This window comes from Rhineura floridana, chromosome 5 (genome assembly GCF_030035675.1).
Source record: "Rhineura floridana isolate rRhiFlo1 chromosome 5, rRhiFlo1.hap2, whole genome shotgun sequence".
NCBI classification, from domain to species: Eukaryota; Metazoa; Chordata; class Lepidosauria; order Squamata; family Rhineuridae; genus Rhineura; species Rhineura floridana.
In genome coordinates this window covers 1,004,841-1,024,257 of record NC_084484.1, presented here as the reverse complement: position 1 = coordinate 1,024,257, position 19,417 = coordinate 1,004,841, and the positions used below count along the sequence as shown (strand labels likewise).

The following is a 19,417-nucleotide window of genomic DNA, read 5'->3' as shown; positions in this document are numbered from 1 at the left end:
CTTGTGTGATGCAAATTTGCTACCATGCAGAAAATAGGTGGTTTCTGTGATGTTAAAAAAAGAAAAAGAGATTAAAGCTGGATGCCATCTACATACTGGTGGCAACTCAGACAAGTCTCTAGATGACAGTTTCATGTAGATGTTAAACCGCATGGGAGAAAGAACAGAACCGTGCTAAACAAGAAAGCACGACTGCTAGGAAGTTGAGCAGTAATTTCCCAGTATCACTCTACGAAAATGGCCATCCAAAGGGTAGGAGAACCACCACCAAGCAGTGCTTCATTCCTCCCACACCTAACCCAGACAGCCTATCCAGAAAAATATTGTGGCCAATGATGTCCAAGCCACTGAGATGTCCAAGAGAATCAGTAGGGTTGCATTTCTTCTCTCAACAGTGGTAATCTTACAGGGTGGCCAGGGAAGCTTGGTCCCAAAACCTCCCCTGAAACCCAATTGAAATTTGTTGTTGTTATGTGCCTTCAAGTTGATTACGACTTATGGCGACCCTATGAATCAGTGACCTCCAAAAGCATCTGTCATGAACCACTCAGTTCATGTAAATTCAGGTCTGTGGCTTCCTTTATGGAATCAAGCCATCTCTTGTTTGGCCTTCCTCTTTTTCTACTCCCTTCTGTTTTTCCCAGCATTATTGTCTTCTCTAGTGAATCATGTCTTCTCATGAAGTATCCAAAGTATGATAACCTGAGTTTCATCATTATAGCTTCTAGTGACAGTTCTGGTTTAATTTGTTCTAACACCCAATTATTTGTCTTTTTCACGGTCCATGGTATGTGCAAAGCTCTCCTCCAGCACAACATTTCAAATGAGTTGATTTTTCTCTTATCTGCTTTTTTCACTGTCCAACTTTCACATCCATACATAGAGATTGGGAATACCATGGTCTGAATGATCCAGACTTCAGTGTTCAGTGATACATCTTTGCATTTGAGGACCTTTTCTAGTTCTCTTATAGCTGCCCTCCCCAGTCCTAGCCTTCTTCTGATTTCTTGACGATTGTCTCCATTTCAGTTAATGACTGTGCTGAGGTATTGATAATCCTTGACAAGTTCAATGTCCTCATTGTTGACTTTAAAGTTACATAAATCTTCTGTTGTCATTACTTTAGTATTTTGACGTTGAGCTGTAGTCCTGCTTTTGTGCTTTCCTCTTTAACTTTCATCAGCATTCGTTTCAAATCATTACTGGTTTCTGCTAGTAGTATGGTATCGTCTGCATATCTTAAATTATTGATATTTCTCCCTTCAGTTTTCACACCTCCTTCATCTTGGTCCAATCCTGCTTTCCGTATGATATGTTCTGCATATAGATTAAACAAATAGGGTGATAAAATACACCCCTTTCCGATTGGGAACCAATCGGTTTCTCCATATTCTATGCTCACATTAGCCTCTTGTCCAGAGTATAGGTTGCGCATCTGAACAATCAGATGCAGTGGCACCCCCATTTCTTTTAAAGTGTTCCATGGTTTTTCATGATCTACACAGTCAAAGGCTTTGTTGTAATCTATAAAGCACAGGGTGATTTTCTTCTGAAACTCCTTGGTCCGCTCCATTATGCAACGTATGTTTGCGATATGATCTCTGGTGCCTCTTCCCTTTCTAAATCCAGCTTGGACGTCTGGCATTTCTCGCTTCATATATGGTTAGAGCCTTTGTTGTAGAATCTTGAGCACTGCTTTACTTGCATGGGATATTAGGGCAATAGTTCGATAATTACTGCATTCCCTGGGATCCCCTTTCTTTGGAATTGAGATGTATATTGAACACTTCCAATCTGTGGGCCATTGTTTAGTTTTCCATATTTCTTGACAGATTTTTGTCAGAATCTGGATAGATTCAGTCTCAGTAGCTTGTAGCAACTCTATTGGTATGCCATCTATTCCTGGTGATTTATTTCTTCCAAGTATTTTAAGAGCAGCTTTCACCTCACATTCTAAAATTTCTGGTTCTTCATCATATGGTTCCTCCATGAATGAATCTGTCATCCTGTCATCTCTTTTATAGAGTTCTTCAGTTTATTGCTTCCATCTTCCTTTTATTTCATCTCAGTCAGTCAGTGTGTTCCCCTCTTGATTATTCAACATCCCTACTCTTGGTTTAAATTTCCCTTTCATTCCTCTTAATCTTTTGGAATAAGGCTCTTGTTCTTCCCTTTTTGTCGTCCTATTTCTAAACAAGAACTATTGTAATAGTTCCCTTTGTCCCTACGTACTAGTCACTGTATTGTTGCATTTAGGGTTCTGACTGTTTCTGTCTCTTTGCTTTTGCTTTCCTTCTCTCTTTAACGATTTTAAGAGTTTCTTCAGTCATCCATTGAGGTCTTTCTCTCTTTTTAGGTAGAGGTATTGTCTTTTTGCATTCTTCCCTGATAATGTCTCTGACTTCACTTCATAGTTCTTCTAGTTCTCTCTCAACTAAGTTTAAAGCCTCAAACCTGTTCCTTATTTGATCTTTATATTCTTCTGGGATGTTATTTAAATTGTATTTTGGCATTGTGATTGCTTTGTTGTTCTTCTTTAGCTTTACTCTGATTTTTGATACGACCAGTTCATGATCTGTACTGCAGTGTGCTCCTGGTCTTGTTTTTGCAGAAAGTATGGAACTTCCCCATCTTCTGTTTCCAATTATATAATCAATTTGATTCCTATATTGACCATCTGGTGATGTCCACATGTACAGTTGTCTTTTTGGTTGCTCAAAAAATGTGTTGGCAAGAAACATATTATTGGCTTCACAGAATTCAATAAGTCTTTCTCCTGCTTCATTTCTGTCTCCTAAGCCCCATTTCCCCACAATTCCTAGTTCTTCTCTGTTCCCTACTTTTGCATTCCAGTCCCCCATGATTATCATCATATCTTGCTTTGGTGTGTGATCAATTTCTTCCTGTACTTCTGTGTAAAATCTCTCCAATTACTCTTCTGAGTTTGCCGTTGGAGCATAGACTTGGATGATGGTCACTCGCTCAGACCTTGCGTTGTAGCTCCTAATTGCTTTTGCTACATCACTTCTCACTATTAAAGCAACCGCATTTCTTCTTAATTTCTTATTTCCTGCATAAAATATTTTGTGGTCGCCTGATTGAAAATGTCCCACTCCAGTCCATTTTAATTCACTCATGCCAAGTATTGTAATACTGATACGCTCCATTTCTTGCTTGACAATTTCTAACTTTCCCTGGTTCATGCTTCTCACATTCCATGTTCCTATTGTGTGCGTTGTACAACTCCGGACTCTCCTTTTGCCTCTGTGCGCATCAGCTTCTGGGCTTCCTTTTGGCTTTGACCCAGCTGCATCATTAGTCACAGCACTACTTGTACTTGTCCTTTGTTCTTCCCCAGTAGCTTGGTGAGTGCCTTCTGACCTGGGGGGTCTCATCTTCCAGCAGTATCTCGTGTTGCATTTTGGATACTCTGTTCATAGGGTTTTCGTGATAAGAGATATTCAGAGGTGGTTTATCATTGCTGTCCTCTGAGTTTGGATGCATCTTAGTCTGGTGTTTCAGCTTTGACCATTCTGCCTTGGGTGCTTCTGCTAGGAGTCTAGCCTCTTGCTCTAGACTCCTGACGGCATTGCTCTCAGCTTCTTCAACACTCTCAAACCCCCTCACCACGTTAAGGTGTGCATCCTGGAGGGAGCCAGTTGAAATGGATCTAGATTATCAGTTTCATCCAAAATTGAGTGGAGTTGCTCAGCTACCACTCTCTTGATCACCTTGGCCAGGAAGGGAATGTTAGCCACTGGTCTATAATTGTTAACATTGTCTGTGCTCAGACTAGGTTTGCTCAGGGGTGGTAGAATAATGGCTTCTTTTAGAAAAGGTAAGACCACTGCCTCCCTCAGATATTTCCAACCTCTTGGACCTAGAAGGACATCTACTCCCTTCTTAATTGAATAAGCCATGAATGGCAAGGGTCAGGCATATATGTTGCTGGCCGGACTCACTCAAGCACCTTGTCCACATCCTCAGTCTCAAATAAGTCATCCAACAAAACTGGACCAGACAGAGCTCAAGACACCTCTGCTATTGATGCTGAATTAATTGTGGAACCCAAGTAATGATGGATCTAGGTGACTAAGCATAGCCTTAAAAATGCAACACTGCTTTTTACTGAAGGTTCTACTACATCGCCCCTGGCCCAGATTTCTGAAGGTCCTCCACCTCCTGGGAAAGCTACACTGGACAATATTGACGGGGTAATGGGGGAGGGGAAGAACTCTTTTTTCTCCATCACCAACCTCAGAGTAGGCCTATAATGGGCTCTCATTAGTGTTCAATTGGATCAAGATGATGCCCGGCTTTGCTCAAGCAGAAGAGGGCACTTGGGAGTAATCATATCAACCACCCAAATAATATCTGCATTCCAGAGGGCAACTAGGGTTTCAGCAGTTATTCCAACCATACCTACTGAAAATCCTCCAGAGCCCTCAAGAATCGGTCTTCGGGGATGGACCATTTCAATAGGTCCCTCAGCTATGTATAGGGTTAAAGCCACTAACAACCTAAAACACATGTGTGGAAACAACCTAAAATGCATGTGTGGAAATATCTAAATTCTGCAAAGCACAAGTGTGTAAGTTATGCATGTCAAGGATATCTCATTCAGTGGTGGAGGGCTTCCTGCATCAGTTAAGAGTGTCTGATGCACTCCCAGAGGCAGAGCTTTTTTGAATATTCTTCTTTTGCCTGGGGGGCTGCCTTTAGATTACTGCCCTCTCCCCACTCTGAGAGCAAGGGCTCCTCAGAGGCGCTTGGTCATTTAAAAAAAAATCCAGTGGAAGATGATATTGTCATGGAAGCTGGATTTTGAACTCTGTATCAGTTTCTGCATTTGTGTGGTGCTATTAAAGAATATTTGGAGCCATATCTAAGCAGATTCTGCAGCCAGGTCTTAAATGTATTTAACTGCATTTCATGACCTCTAATTTAATTGAAACTGAGCCCTGTATGCTTTGATGCATGCTTTAGTATTTAGTAACTGTGTCACACACACCCCATCTCCCAACTGAATGGCTCTTGTGCTGCTTTTGCCCTTTTTTCTCATCCCCTTCTCATATCCTTGCTAAAAGTATCCAGCACTGAGCCAAGGTAACTAGATCTGCCACAGCCCAGTGGACTCTGTTTTGTGATGTTTGCTGAGATTCTAGGCCACTACAAAATCTGCAAGGGCACCTGTCCTTGCAGCAGTATAGAGGATTTGTCTTGAGCAGACAGTTCCCTTTTGGAACTTGTTTCTGTTCCAGTTACTAATAACTATAATGATGAAGTGAATCCAAGAATAGGTTTTATTTAGTTCTAAATACTCTTAGACCTCCTATCCACTAGGAAGCACCTGCATTGTAATAGGAAACAATTCACAAAATGTTTTTTTTTTACCAGCTGCTTTTCTTTGGTTGGTTGTAGATAATAGTAAATCTGCTGCACTTGCACATGCAAGTGGTCTTCTGTCACAAGTGTGAGTATGTTAAATGCGGATGTTAGAAATTTTAATTCATTCTGCTCACTTTTAGATTTCAGATGGTCAAGGAGATGAGCGATCCGAGTCTCCCTATGAAAGTACAGATGAGGGTCTAGGAGAAGCATCTCTGTCATCCAAAAAATCTGACCGAGGAGGTGCAGCAAGGAAGGAATACGTATGTCAGGTAAATCTGTTTGAAGAAGCTCTGGTTCTGGACTACAAACACTGAAGAAAAAGTGGGGGGGGGATTGCTGATCTTTGAAATTGTGATCTAAATTTTGCCATAGGGTACAGTTGTTAATATATTAATGTTAAACAAGCTGGTTAACATGCCATATTTTCCTGACTTATCAAGTGCACAGAATGTTCTACTCAAAAATAGTGCTGCTGGGAGTAAAGGTGAATGGGAAATGTTTCTTACCTATTATTGTACAGCATTATCCCACAGGAATATTTGTAGATGCCATGCTAGCTACAGTAGGAAGTAGAATTCCCTTTTTCTTTCACTAATGTAATATTTGGAGATAAAGATCTCCAATAGTGGCCATGAAAACTAACTTTCCGTAAAGTTCAATAAGGGGCAAATTTCTTTTATTCACTGTTGCATAAAATTGGAACTTAGATTTCTGAATGGAAGTTGCATGTTACATTTATAGAGGAGGATGGGTGGTGTCCAGCAAAGTAGTTTAATTAGTGCAAGAACTTCTGGCTGTACAACAGAATTTCCCCTCCCTGGGTGCCCCCCTAAATCTGTTCTTGGGGTTTTCTCCAAATCTTCAGGGCAGATTCGGCAAGGGCACAGGTTGCACAAATGGAAATCCTTACACTAACTGAACTACTTTGTTGGGTACTGTTGTATGTTACTGAGGGGGAAAATACAAATGTGGTGAGAGCTGTAAAAATATTTTGCTGTTTTCTATATAATATATAGTTAAGTCATGAGCAACATGTTTCTAAATTTGGATCTGCAATTAAAGTTACTGTTTTATGTACTCCCGACTCAGTAAAACTTAGAATTAGACTGCACAAGATTTTAATTGTCCTCACTGCAAAAGTCATTAACAAATAGAGAAGGGGATTTTCCTACTCTTTTAAGGACGTATGTACAGGGTTGGAACTGGTGACAATTTGCAATAGAAATGTGGTTTAAAATATGTTGTAAAATTGAGAAAGATAGCTAAGAACGAGAAAAACAATTCATCAGCATTCAATACCCTTTTCCAGCTCTAAATGTTTCTCTTCTCATAGCTCTGTGAAAAGCCTGGGGACTTGCTGCTTTGTGAAGGACGGTGTCTTGGTGCATTTCATGCAAGCTGCACTGGGGTCTCTGGAAAGCCTTCGGAATGCTTTATTTGCAGTGAATGCTCTTCAGGCAAGTCTTATTCATGCACTTCCAATTTTGGGTCTAAAACCGACACAAGCCCACTTTGAGTCGTTCCAGATGTTCTTGTATCTAAAAGTACATAGCTATAAATAGCTATAATTACAGATAGAAGCATGTCCAGTTAAGGATTATTGTCCATCCATTCTTCTCTCATGATGGGTTTCATTGGGATAGGATTCATTTGCCTTGTTTTTGTTCAGAAAGAGAACATCGTTAGCATTTAATTTCTTAGAAATGTAAAACTACATTCTCTTTGTGAACGAGAACTCTCTAAAGTTCTTCTATCTAAAGTAAGAAAGCTTAGGCTCCTTCTGTTGTCAGATAGAGAATGGCCTGCTTTTTAAAAAAATTCTCATGTGCTGATTAATTGCCCATAGAAACTAATATGTTTTTGTGTTAGCCTTCAGAGAGAAGTGAAAATATTTAACTAGTTTTTAATTTTTTTATTAGGTAGTCACGCATGTTTTGTGTGTAAAGAGAAAAAAACAGATGTGAAACGCTGCATTGCATCCCACTGCGGGAAATTTTACCATGAATCTTGTGTGAAAAAATTCCGCCTTACAGTGTTTGAGAATAGGGGCTTTCGATGCCCTCTTCACAGCTGCGTCAGCTGTCATGTTGCTAATCCTTCAAATCCCAAAGTATCCAAAGGTATTTATTTTCTGTTAACTTTTTTCTTAAATATTTAAAATACTATCTCACAGACAATACACACATTACATTGCTCACAGCCACTACTGCCATGTGTCATGTGGAAGTTCTCCCAATAGCATTAATGGATGTCAATAAGATAATGTATGCCCTAGCCCTCAGTCTCTGGAAGGTGAATGGGAAATACCCACCAGTGATTGGGAGCTGGCAAATGGTGATTGGCAATACCTTCCCTAGCACTCTCTTCATTTTTCAGCATTTGAGTGGTATGGAAAGCCATACCTTTATTGTTCCTCTGTAATATTTCTAGTTTCTCTGTTCTGTATATTATATTATTGTGAAAATATTAATGACATGTATTTTTCCATAGGAGGTGGGCCATCACTGCGGGTAATAGTTCCACCTATCGTGCGAAGGCAAGAATGTTTTTGAAGTCAAGACTAGGGGCGTCAGGCCCCTCCCACTCTCCAGTTCATTCTTGCCTTTGTACGAACAAGATTGGATCTATAGCGTAGCTTTTAGCTAAGTTTCGTGTATTTGTCTGTTCATTTGTCTTCAAGTCCTTCCTTTCCCTGCTTGTGTTTAACTTTCCATTTAAGTTTGAGGGTCCCCACAGAGACCGCGGCTGCGGTTCTCTACGTTTCTTGGCCAATTTTGAGCTTTTTATTTTTTGAGCCTTTATTTCAGCTTATTTCTCTTACTTGTTTGAGGCTTGTTTGAGGGTCCCCTCAGAGACCGCGGCTGCGGTTCTCTTCGTTTCTGTCCGCTTTTGAGCTTTCCCCCTGGCTCTGTTGCATCCATCGGGAGCTCGCGGCTCTATTTTTTCCTGTGCTGGGCTGTCTCAAGCAGCGCTCTGAGGAGCTCTTGGAGAGACCGCGGCTGCAGTTCTCTCCCAGGCGGGAGCTTGCGGCTGCGGCTTCCTGCCCTCTCTTTCTCCCTCTCTCTCTGTGACTTTAATTCTCGCCGCGGAGAGCTCTTTACTCGGCGGCGACAGCGGCTTCCCTCCTTCTGCCTTTCCCGACACAGGCTTCTCTCGGCAGTCTCCTTTTGGGGTTTTTTAGAGCCGCAAGTGCGACTATCGACCCCACGCCTCCCCCTGCGAGACTGTGCTGGGCAGCCCTTCCCCTAGTTCGTTACCAGTCGGCCGCCATTGCTTCTTCCCCCTCCGCCATTTTCCCGCTCTTTTTTCCGGGCGCCATTTTTGTTGAATTCAAATTTCCTGCCTTTTTTGTTACCCCTTTATTAATCAACGGATACCTTCCCTGCAAGTTATCTGTATGTGTGTTGTATGTGTGTTGTAGACAGACTTACAGGGCTTCCTTACACACAAATTTACAGTGGCTGACTTGTACTAAATTTGAATTATATTCAGTACCATCAAGGCTGGAGCTTTAATATCAGTGGCTGACTTGTAATAAATTTGAATTATATTCAGTATTATCAAGGCTGGAGCTTTAATATCAGTGGCTGACTTGTACTAAATTTGAATTATATTCAGTATCAGCAAGGCTGGAGCTTTAATATCAGTGGCTGACTTGTACTAAATCTGAATTATATTCAGTACATCCTGCCCCCTCTGTGGCCGTGTACCACGCCTGAAATCCAGCCTACAGCACTAATCTGAACTATATTTTGTACATCCTGCCCCCTCTGTGGCCGTGTACCAAGCCTAAAATACGGTCTATATTATACTAACGCTGATACCACAGTGCATCCTGCCCCCTCTGTGGCCATGCACTTAGCCATCTGCCGGTGTATTCTACCCCCTCTGTGGTCGTACACTGTGCCAGTTCGGGTCCTTACATCCTGCCCCCTCTGTGGCCGTGTACTGCACCCAAGTTAATATAAGATGGCAGAACACCCAGACATGTCGTAATCAGCCAATATGATACCAGATCAGCCAGACATGTCACAAACAGCCAAGCCACAATATTCTAAGGTGACTAAGTCTAAGCATGTTAAAGCACTGGCTAAGACAAAACATCTTTCCAGCCATAGCAAACCAAAGCATCCACGCTATGACTCTGTGCCAACCACCGCCACCACCACAGCAACTCAGGCACACATAAGCGATATATTTCATTCCCCTGCTGCTTCCTCTGACAAGGAGGATTTTGCTGGCTTTCCCACTCAGCTTTCACATAACCAGCCTCCCTCCGTTTTACCGCCCCAAACATCTGCTCCAATACCTACTCAGGCACAAACATCTGTCACAACCGGGCTGCAGCTGTCCCCTGATTTCCTCTCCCAACTTCAAGCCATGCTGGCATTTTTCACCCAAATGCAGTCACTACCACAAGTTCCTGCCATACCTCAACTCAACATGGACCAACGTGCGTGTCATGAAGCTCATCCTTCCTGCTCACCAAATCCCTTTGATGTAGCCAGAGGCAGATGTATTGACGAAGCCTCGTTATGCGGAGGAGTCAACCTTCACTGACCACGTTGAAGGAGATGACTGGAGCGACGATTCCGATCATGAGGAGGATACATCGTATCGTTTGTTTAATGCCTCAGACTACCAGCCCCTGGCACGCAGGGTAGTTAATACCCTTGGTCTCCAGACTGCGCCTTCAACTTCTTCCACCCCAGCCATCAAAGGGGCCAAGGTTCTCAAATCCCCTGCACCTATTGAACACTACATCCCGGTGCCGGACCCAATTGCCAAATTGGCCTCTGAAGAATGGGCTCACCCATTTCAATCTCGCCGCTTCAAGAACCTGGCTGACAGGCTTTACGCCCTAGCTCCGGACTTTGCCACCAAGTTAGACGTCCCTGGCATAGACAAACCAATCGCTCACCTCGTTTCACGATCTCTTTTGCCCAGGGAAGGGGAATCCCAACTAAAGGACACTACTGAGCGTCGAATAGACTTCGCCCTCTGCAAAAATCACGAGGCCACTGCCCTCTCCATGCGTGCCTCCGCTTCAGCCTCCATTTTCTCCAGAGCAGCTATGATGTGGCTGGATGATCTTCTAGAGGACACTAACCCTGATCCTGTCGCCCTCAGATGGTCACTGATAAAGTTGCGTAAGACAGCAGCTTTTGTGGCCGATGCCACCTTGGATGCTACTCAATTGGGGGCACGAGCCATGACAGCTCAGATAGTCACGCGACGGACCCTCTGGCTTTGCCACTGGCAGGCTGATTCAGCGGCCAGAATGAATCTGTCCAGGGCTCCTTACTCCGGATCTTTACTCTTCGGCGAGGAAGCTCTAAAGGCAGTGCTGGTTGATCCAAAAGACGCCCACAAACCGGTTCTGGCCACTGTCAAGAACATCGACCACAGGCCTTTCAGGCGATTTCCTTCCTTCCGTACTAACCAGCCCTTTCGTGGAACGCGGCCAGGAGGACGAGGCCGCGACTTCAGATCCTATGACCCCACTTTATTCAGGGGCTCCTGGAACCGACGCTTCCAGGGCAGAGGTCAGTATCAAGGGCGCAGGGGCAACTCATCGTCCTCATATAGGGGAGGTCCTCGCCAACGCAAGCAGTATTAACACACTGCCCATAGGTGGCAGATTACTTCATTTTGGAGACCGTTGGCTGCGCCTCACTACGGTCTCCTGGATCAGGGAGCTTTTCAGTCATGGCTATGCCATAGAGTTTTGGGCAATCCCATCAGACAGATTCCATCCGTCCCCTTGCCCAAGGGCACCAGCCAGGCACAGAATCATGCAGACAGCTATACACCACCTCTTGGACATAGCGGCAATAGAGCCAGTCCCCACAACTGAGAGGTCGGAAGGGGTGTACTCCCTCCTATTTGCTGTGCCAAAACGAGATTTATCATGGAGGGCGATATTGGACCTCAAGTTTGTCAACCGTTTTGTAACAGGTTCAAAATGGAATCACTCCACTCCATTACGGAGAGTCTGCATGAAGGAGACTTCCTGGCTTCTATCGACCTTAAGGAAGCGTATCTCCATGTGCCCATTTGCATAGCCCACAGAAAGTTTCTTCGGTTTGCTTTTGGCCACCAGCACTTTCAATATAGAGCGATGCCATTCGGCCTCTCCTCTGCTCCAAGAGTGTTTACCAAAGTGCTACTCATCCTAGTGGCTTATCTCCGGACCCAAGGGGTTCATCTCTACCCATATCTGGATGATCTGCTAATACGGGCCAAGTCTGAGGAGCTGGCTCATCATCACTTAACGATCACCCTCAATGTTTTGCAGGCCTACGGCTGGCTTGTCAACTTCGACAAAAGCCATCTCCAACCAACCCAACGCCTACTACATCTAGGGGCAATGTTGGACACCCTGCAGGCAATCGTATTCCTGGCTCCAGATCGCATCACTGCCATCACAAGCATCGCAAGGTCCCTGATGCAACAAACATCCGCAGACGTCATGCTTCTCGCCAGAGCGCTCGGGATGTTCATCTCTACAATCCACATTGTGCCATGGGCTCGAGCCCACACTCAGCACCTTCAATGGACTCTGTTGCCATTTCAACAGGACATTGCCAGCTGCAACCATCGCAAAGTTCGTTTGAGCCCCACACTGCGTCTCTCCTTCCGCTGGTGGACCAAGGTTCAACACCTCTCCAAGGGCACGTTGTTCAGAGAGCCCCGCAGAACCGTTGTAACCACAGATGCCAGCCTCATCGGTTGGGGAGCCCACTGCAACTCCCAGTACGTTCAGGGGGTTTGGTCCACCACAGAGCAAACTCAAAGCATCAACTGGCTGGAGCTAAAGGCTGTCCACTTAGCTCTACGTCATTTTCAGTCTCTGTTCCCTTTGGACCATGTGCTCATTCGAACAGACAACACGTGTGTCAAATCACATTTGAACAGACAGGGGGGCACCAGGTCTCGTCCTCTGCAGGACTTAGCCTCCCTCATCTTTGTCTGGGCAGAACAACATCTACAATCCCTGAAAGCAGAACATCTCAGAGGGATTTGGAATGTGACAGCAGACTGGCTCAGCAGACAACAGGTCTTTCCGGGAGAATAGAAACTTCATCCTGTCATTTTCCATCGTCTCCAGTGCCGGTTCGGCGCCCTCTCAGTCGACCTGTTTGCTTCCAGTCGCAATTGCCAGCTTCCCAGGTACTTTGCCCGATACCTGGACTCAACAGCAGAAGCAGTGGATGCTCTGACAACACCGTGGCCAGACAGTCTCTTGTACGCCTTTCCTCCCATACCATTGTTAGCCAAAACCTTGAGGAAGGCGCGAACCGAGAGGGCACAGCTGGTTCTGATAGCACCATTTTGGCCACGCCGACCGTGGTTCTCAGATCTTCTGGCAATGTCAATGATGGATCCTTGGACACTTCCAGTCAGGCCAGACCTCCTATCCCAGGGTCCAGTACTGCACCAGGACCCTACTTGGCTCAATCTAACAGCGTGGCATTTGAACGGGGACATTTGAGGTCAGCTGGCCTGTCTGACGCTGTGATTGATATTATTTTGGCCTCGAGAAGACCATCTACCACTCATATTTATCAACATACCTGGGTGGCTTTCTCCAAGTGGTGTCAGTCCCACCACCATGATCCATCCCAGGCTACTGTGCATCAGGTGCTGCAATTTCTCCATAGCGGCTTTATGATGGGACTTCGACCCAACACTCTACGTCGACATGCGTCCACTCTGTCGTCCATTCTCTCAGTGTCCTCTCCTGGAGATCCTATTTCCTCACATCCGTTCATCAAACGTTTTTTGAGGGGAGTCGCCCTACGCTCTCCGGCTGTTGTCCATCGGTTCCCCTCATGGAGTTTGCCGAAAGTTCTGCAGGCTTTGCAACGCCCTCCGTTTGAACCCATCAGGACTGTGCCCCTACGTATGCTGTCCTTCAAGGTCTTGTTTCTGATCGCAATCACATCTGCCAGACGCGTTTCGGAGTTGGGCACACTGTCTTCTGCTCGACACCTCTGCGTCTTCCATAAGGACTCTGTTGTGCTGAAGACTGATCCTTCCTTCCGTCCCAAGGTCGATTCAGTTTTTCATTGCAACCAGGACATTGTTTTGCCTTCCTTTTGCCCAAATCCTACCCATCCTCTTGAGAAGGCTTGGCATTCGTTAGATGTCCGGAGGGCTCTCAAGACCTACCTGTCTAGGACCCAAGAGATTCGACGAACGGAGTCTCTGTTTGTATCCTTTCATCCAAGGTCTATGGGGCATAAAGTATCCAATTCTACCTTATCCCGTTGGTTAAGGGCATGCATTACTTTAGCATATGAGTCCCTGAAGCTGTCAGTTCCAGCTAGTATAACGGCTCATTCTACCAGGTCAGCTGCCACTTCGGCTGCTTTTGCCACTAATGCTCCTGTTGCCGATATTTGTAGGGCTGCAGTCTGGTCTACCCCACACTCGTTTATAAGGCATTATAAAATTGATCGTTATGCCTCTGCTGACGCATCTTTCGGCAGACGAGTGTTGCAACAGGTTCTTAATGAGGATTAACACGTGGGTGGTCCCTCCCTGTATGGGCTGCTTTGGTACATCCCGCAGTGATGGCCCACCTCCTATGGAAAATGTACCATTGGTCTCACCTGAAAGGTGATTTTCATAGGAGTGGGCCATCACGACCCTCCCAGTTGGAGGATGACTAGAGATTTTATAAATGGGTTACATGTTATTGTTACACTATTATATTTAAATGTAAGAGTGAAGTCAAGACTTTTAGTTCTGTTATGTTGTTATGTTAGAGTCATGTTGTTATGCATGTGACTATTATGTTATTTTCCTGGCGGGCCTGTTGGCCTTGTTCTTGTATTTTTAGATATCTCTTTTTAGACTCGCTACGAATGAACTGGAGAGTGGGAGGGGCCTGATGCCCCTAGTCTTGACTTCAAAAACATTCTTGCCTTCGCACGATAGGTGGAACTATTCCCCGCAGTGATGGCCCACTCCTATGAAAATCACCTTTCAGGTGAGACCAATGGTACATTTTCACTCATGTTTGTCCATGGAATCCTAGAGTTGGAAAGAGTAAGCTGACCATCTAACCCAGCCCCTTGCCACAACGAATCACCTCCCATATATTTACCTTTCCTAGCACATTCCAGACTACCTTGTCCTGCAGTGAGAGAGAAGGTGCCAATGAGCATGGCACAATGGTGCAAGCAGGGGAAATAGCTCCTGGAAGCTTTAAGGCAAGTGACGTTGCCTTTTCCCACCTGGTTAAGCAGCCAGGTTTTTTGGGGGGGGGTTATTGGTGAAATCCATACTACTATAAACTAGTCCCAATGCTGATAAAAATAATAAAATATTATTTGACCAGCTCAGATTCTACTTGGTTGTTAGACTGAGGCTGCAGTTTGATCCTAGTTTTGTTCAAACCATGATTTGCTGAATTCTGTCAAAAACAAACCACATGGTTTGCTACAAAATAGAAACGCTCCTCCCCTTGAATGCAGAGGGGAATGCGTGTGTCGGAGACTTACTGCTGCTCACTGTAAGAGCAGCCCATGGTTTTGGAGGATAGTCAGAGCTGAGCCATTGTATTTAGCGGGACCTTGCTGTGGATACCCATATTGGATTGGGGTGGAACATTACGTTGTGAGAGTGATGGGTATAAAAATGGGAGAGGCAATGGTCATAAAATGACTGAGGTGAGAGTGGAAATAATTTTTTACTTGCATCTTGTAAATATTCAACAGATACAGAACATTGAAAGCTCTGTTAATTTTGCAAGCATGTAGGTTTTTTCAAGTACCTGAAACACACATTTCTTCAAAAATAGTGAACTGCTAGCATGGTTCAATTGAAGTAGTCCCATTGATTCCAGCATGTGGTAATAATCAGTAGGACTTGGATTTTGAACTGACTGATTTCTTATAGCTGCTAGGTGTCCTCTCAGCTTTGTATGTACATCTGTTTCATTTATGCAATGTAAGACCACTTGGAGCAGGAATTGCTGAGTTCCTCAGCCTTGTTACAATTTGTCAGTCTGCTAGCAATTTATATTAATTTTGGTAACAGAAATTTGCAAGATTAGCATTGTGATTTGATTTGTGTTCGTTTCCTTTGCTAGACAATGTATAGATATGGTTTTGATATGCATTAAGTATGTATGATAATATACGTTACATAACTTTGGCCACATTGCTGTTTTAGTTCAGTGTGTGTTGAGGAATACTCTGCACTCTGCACTGGTTCATGCTACAGTTCATTAAAGCCCAAATTGTAGCACTTGTTTGCTGATAGAAGTAGCCTTCGGATGGGACATTTAAACCAGAGCAACGTTACTAGCTAGCTTTTGCAGGTTTATAGTTTGGCTAGGATTGGTGGCGGTGGAGTAGGTTCCTGGTTTTGCTCATTTAGTACAGATCTGTGCAAAGTAAGTTGAGCAGTTCAATATGTAATGTCAAAAATGTAATGTGCCTGCATTTAAAGATTTTCCATGTGAATTGTGGCTGTTAGCAGTAAAATTTAACTTCCCAACGTTGATCAATATTCTTAAAAGGTGACACACATGTATTTTTGCTTCTTGTAGGCAAAATGGTGCGGTGTGTTCGCTGTCCCGTTGCTTATCATGCTGGAGATGGTTGTGTTGCTGCAGGTTGCTCAATGGTCACTTCCAGCAGCATTATTTGTACCAACCATTTTATTGCCACTAAAGGGAAGAGCCATCACGCACATGTTAATGTAAGCTGGTGTTTTGTGTGCTCAAAAGGTAAATAAAGTAGAACCTTTAATTTCTTATTCTTCTTATAAAAGTAACTTGTATTTACATTTTATGATTTATTTTTATGTCCAAGCTGTTACTCCAGTAAGTTTTCTTTTCTTTCCTTAGCTGCTTTCTTATGTTGAAAAGCCTTAATTTGGTATTCCAAAATTGGGAGGGCGGAGTACTACATTTAGGACCAAAGAATTTGCAGAGCACTTATGGAGAGATAAGCAACATGCATCCTTTTTCTACAGTTCTTATTAGGGGCTTGAAGAATGAATAATACATTCTCTTTTAAGATGGTTTTTTCCATCAATCTTTGCTTTAGATCCTATAGAGACCCTTTTTAGTATCTTCCTTGAGGTGACCAATAAACATATTAATAAACAATTAACCAAACTCTATAAGCATTTGTCATATATGCCAGGGTATCGGCTGAAGCCGCATGAGGCCACCACCTTGCTGAAGCCAAGCAGATCTGGTCAATGCCTGGATGGAGGACTCCCTGGGAACCACATACATGCTGCATTGGGATATAATTGTTAATTTTAGCATGTTATTGAATGTTTGTTTTTATTGAGGTTGTGATTTTGTGTTTTATACTTTATATTTTGTTATATTGGTCAGCTGATCACAATAAACACCTGATTGAAAATATAAGCAACCAGGATTGGTGATAAATACGTAAAGATCTGTGGAACCTATCTTTATTTATTTCTTCGGATACAATTGTATTCATTAAAAATAAAATAGTTGCAGGTGTGTTAGTGCAAAAACAGCTACACCAGTATCTGGTACACATCATATTAACTGCCAAGGCCAGGTTCCAAAGACCATTATCCATCTATAAACCTGATTAGGTGGATTGTGTTTCAATCTTTTTTAAGATCTCTCTGTCTTGGGGTTAGGGTTGATAATATCAAAACACACATGGACTGATCTTCATGGCTCCCAGCTCTGCTTCTTCTAGATGTCAACAGTGGCAAAGGGAGGTACAGATCAGTCAGTTGTCCTTCAGAGTGCTCTTCCCCAGTCCACCTGATATTCCTACTGCTGATCTGGGCAGATCATATCAAATGCTCTCTGCCCTTAGAACTCTGGGTGCCAGTGCATGTTGAAACCACTGGAGGAGACTGATGTATAAAGTTTTCTACACAGCCCTATTTCTGATGCTCCTTCTTCACACAGTCTGGAGCAATGGACACTGGGAAACCCCTCCTGCTAAAAATAGGCTTCCAGGTTTATTATATTATTTTCAATCTCCATGGGGATGTCAGAATCCCTTCTGACCCAGGCTTGGGGAGACCTCTTTGGATGAAGAGGCTTGGGGTCCCATGGAAAAATTGAAGGCCTGGAGGAACCCATAGTAGTCCATATGCAGCCTGAAGAGCCTCATCCCATTGATGCCTTCCTAGGCATCCCAATGACCCCATCTGCCTTAATCCCCTGTGGGCCTCAGGAGTGACCGTGGCAGTAATCCCAACAGGAAGCGCAGAGTTGCAGGAGGAGGACCTCTGTGGCTGCTAGACATCTCTATTCCTTGGTTCAGCTCCAGCTGTGATTTGTTCTATCCTCCACACTAAGTACTGAACATAGACAGAGCTTGACTTTCTCAACCTGACTGATTACTAGTTGCCATAGCTTCTGGCTCTGATCCTTCTCAACAACAGTGGCAACAGAGGTCTTTCAGAGGAGCTGTCCACTGTTCTTCTACCATTTAACTTTTTCTAAACATCTCCTTGGGTGTGGGGAACCTTTGGCCCTCCACATGTTGCTGAACTACAGCTGCCATCATCCCTGCCCATTTGTCATGCTTACCTGGAGCTGATGGGAGTTGTAGTTCAGCACCATCTGATCTACACCTGATCTACCTGAAACTGCTGGTAGAGGTCATCTGATGGCACCCACCTTGGTCTCTATTTTAGTTGATGCCAAGGAGATAGTGATTGAACCCGTGTCTGGATGCAATGATGAATCTGATGTGGGTGGAAAAAAACACAGGTGTAATCCAGACAACACTGAAATACTATTGTCAAGAATAGGGGTGGCGAACCTCATGCCTGAGGGCTGAAAGCAGCCCTCCAAGCCTCATTATCTGGCCTTTGGGACTCTCCCTAGCCGTGCCCTCTCCAGTCCTGCTCTGCACCCTCCTTGGGTGCTTTCCTCTGCTGGAATAAGAACATAAGAAGAGACTGCTGGATCAGGCCAATGACCCATCTAGTCCAGCACCTTGTTCTCATAGTGGCCAACCGTATGCCCATGGGAAGCCCGCAAGCAGGACCTGAGTGCAAGAGCTCTCTCCCCTCCTGCACTTTCCAGCAAGTGGTGTTCAGAAGCAGACTGCCTCTGACTGTGGGGTCACAGCATAGTCATCATGGCTAGTAGTCATGGATAGTCTTATGCTCCATGTAGGTATCTAATCTTTTAAAACCAAGTTGGTGGCCATTACTGCCTCCTGTAGGAGCAAATTCCGTATTTTAACCATGCATAAAAAAAGACTCTCTTGTTTGTCCTGAATCTTACAGCATTCAGCTTCATTGGATGTCCGCAAGTTCTAGTGTTATGAGAGAAGGAGAAAAACATTTCTCTTTCCATGGAATGGAGAGATTGGCAAATAGAGTGTATACTTTATACACTTCTATCATGTCACTTCTTGCCTTTTCTCTAAACTAAAAGGCCCCAAATGTTGTAACCATTCCTCATTGAGGAGCTGCTCCATCCTCTTGATCATTTTGGTTGCCCTTTTCTGAAACTTACCAACTCTACAATATCTTTTTTAACATGAGGCGACCCGAACTATACAAAGTATTCTAAAGGTCTTTTTGGAGCTCTTCACAATCCCTTTTGGTTTAGAAAACCTGAACAATTTAGTATCATCAGCAATCTTGGCCACCTCAGTGCTTACTCCACCTCTAGATCATTTATGAACAAGTTAAAAAGCACAGTCCCAATACTGATCCTTGCGGGGACTCCACTTTCTACATTTCCCCATTGGAAAATTTATCCCTACTCTCTGCTTCCTATTTCCTTGTCAGCTAACCCATTTCTTTCAGTCTCTTCTCATGGGGCTTTGTTTCCAGTCCCCTGATCATCCTTGTTGCTCTCCTCTGAACCTGTTCCAGTTTGTCTGCATCCTTCTTGAAGTGCGGAGACCAGACCTGGACGCAATACTCAAGATGAGGCCTAGCCATTGACGAATAGAGAGGAACTAGTACTTCACACGATTTGAAAATTATACTTCTGTTAATGCATCCTAAAATAGCTTTTGCCTTTTTTGCAGCCACCTCT

The 19,417-nt window shown here is 44.0% G+C and overlaps 1 protein-coding gene across 6 annotated transcripts in view; it reads left to right on the top strand.

Moving 5' to 3' along the window:
* NSD2 (nuclear receptor binding SET domain protein 2) overlaps window positions 1–19,417 on the top strand; it is a 186,097-nt gene that overhangs the window by 121,305 nt on the left and 45,375 nt on the right. For all 6 annotated transcript variants that reach the window (XM_061629803.1, XM_061629801.1, XM_061629804.1 and 3 more), the window contains 4 exons: window positions 5,529–5,660; window positions 6,725–6,848; window positions 7,311–7,511; window positions 15,956–16,135. In XM_061629803.1, the coding sequence (XP_061485787.1) occupies window positions 5,529–5,660; window positions 6,725–6,848; window positions 7,311–7,511; window positions 15,956–16,135 (637 nt within the window). The remainder of the gene's footprint in view (window positions 1–5,528; window positions 5,661–6,724; window positions 6,849–7,310; window positions 7,512–15,955; window positions 16,136–19,417) is intronic.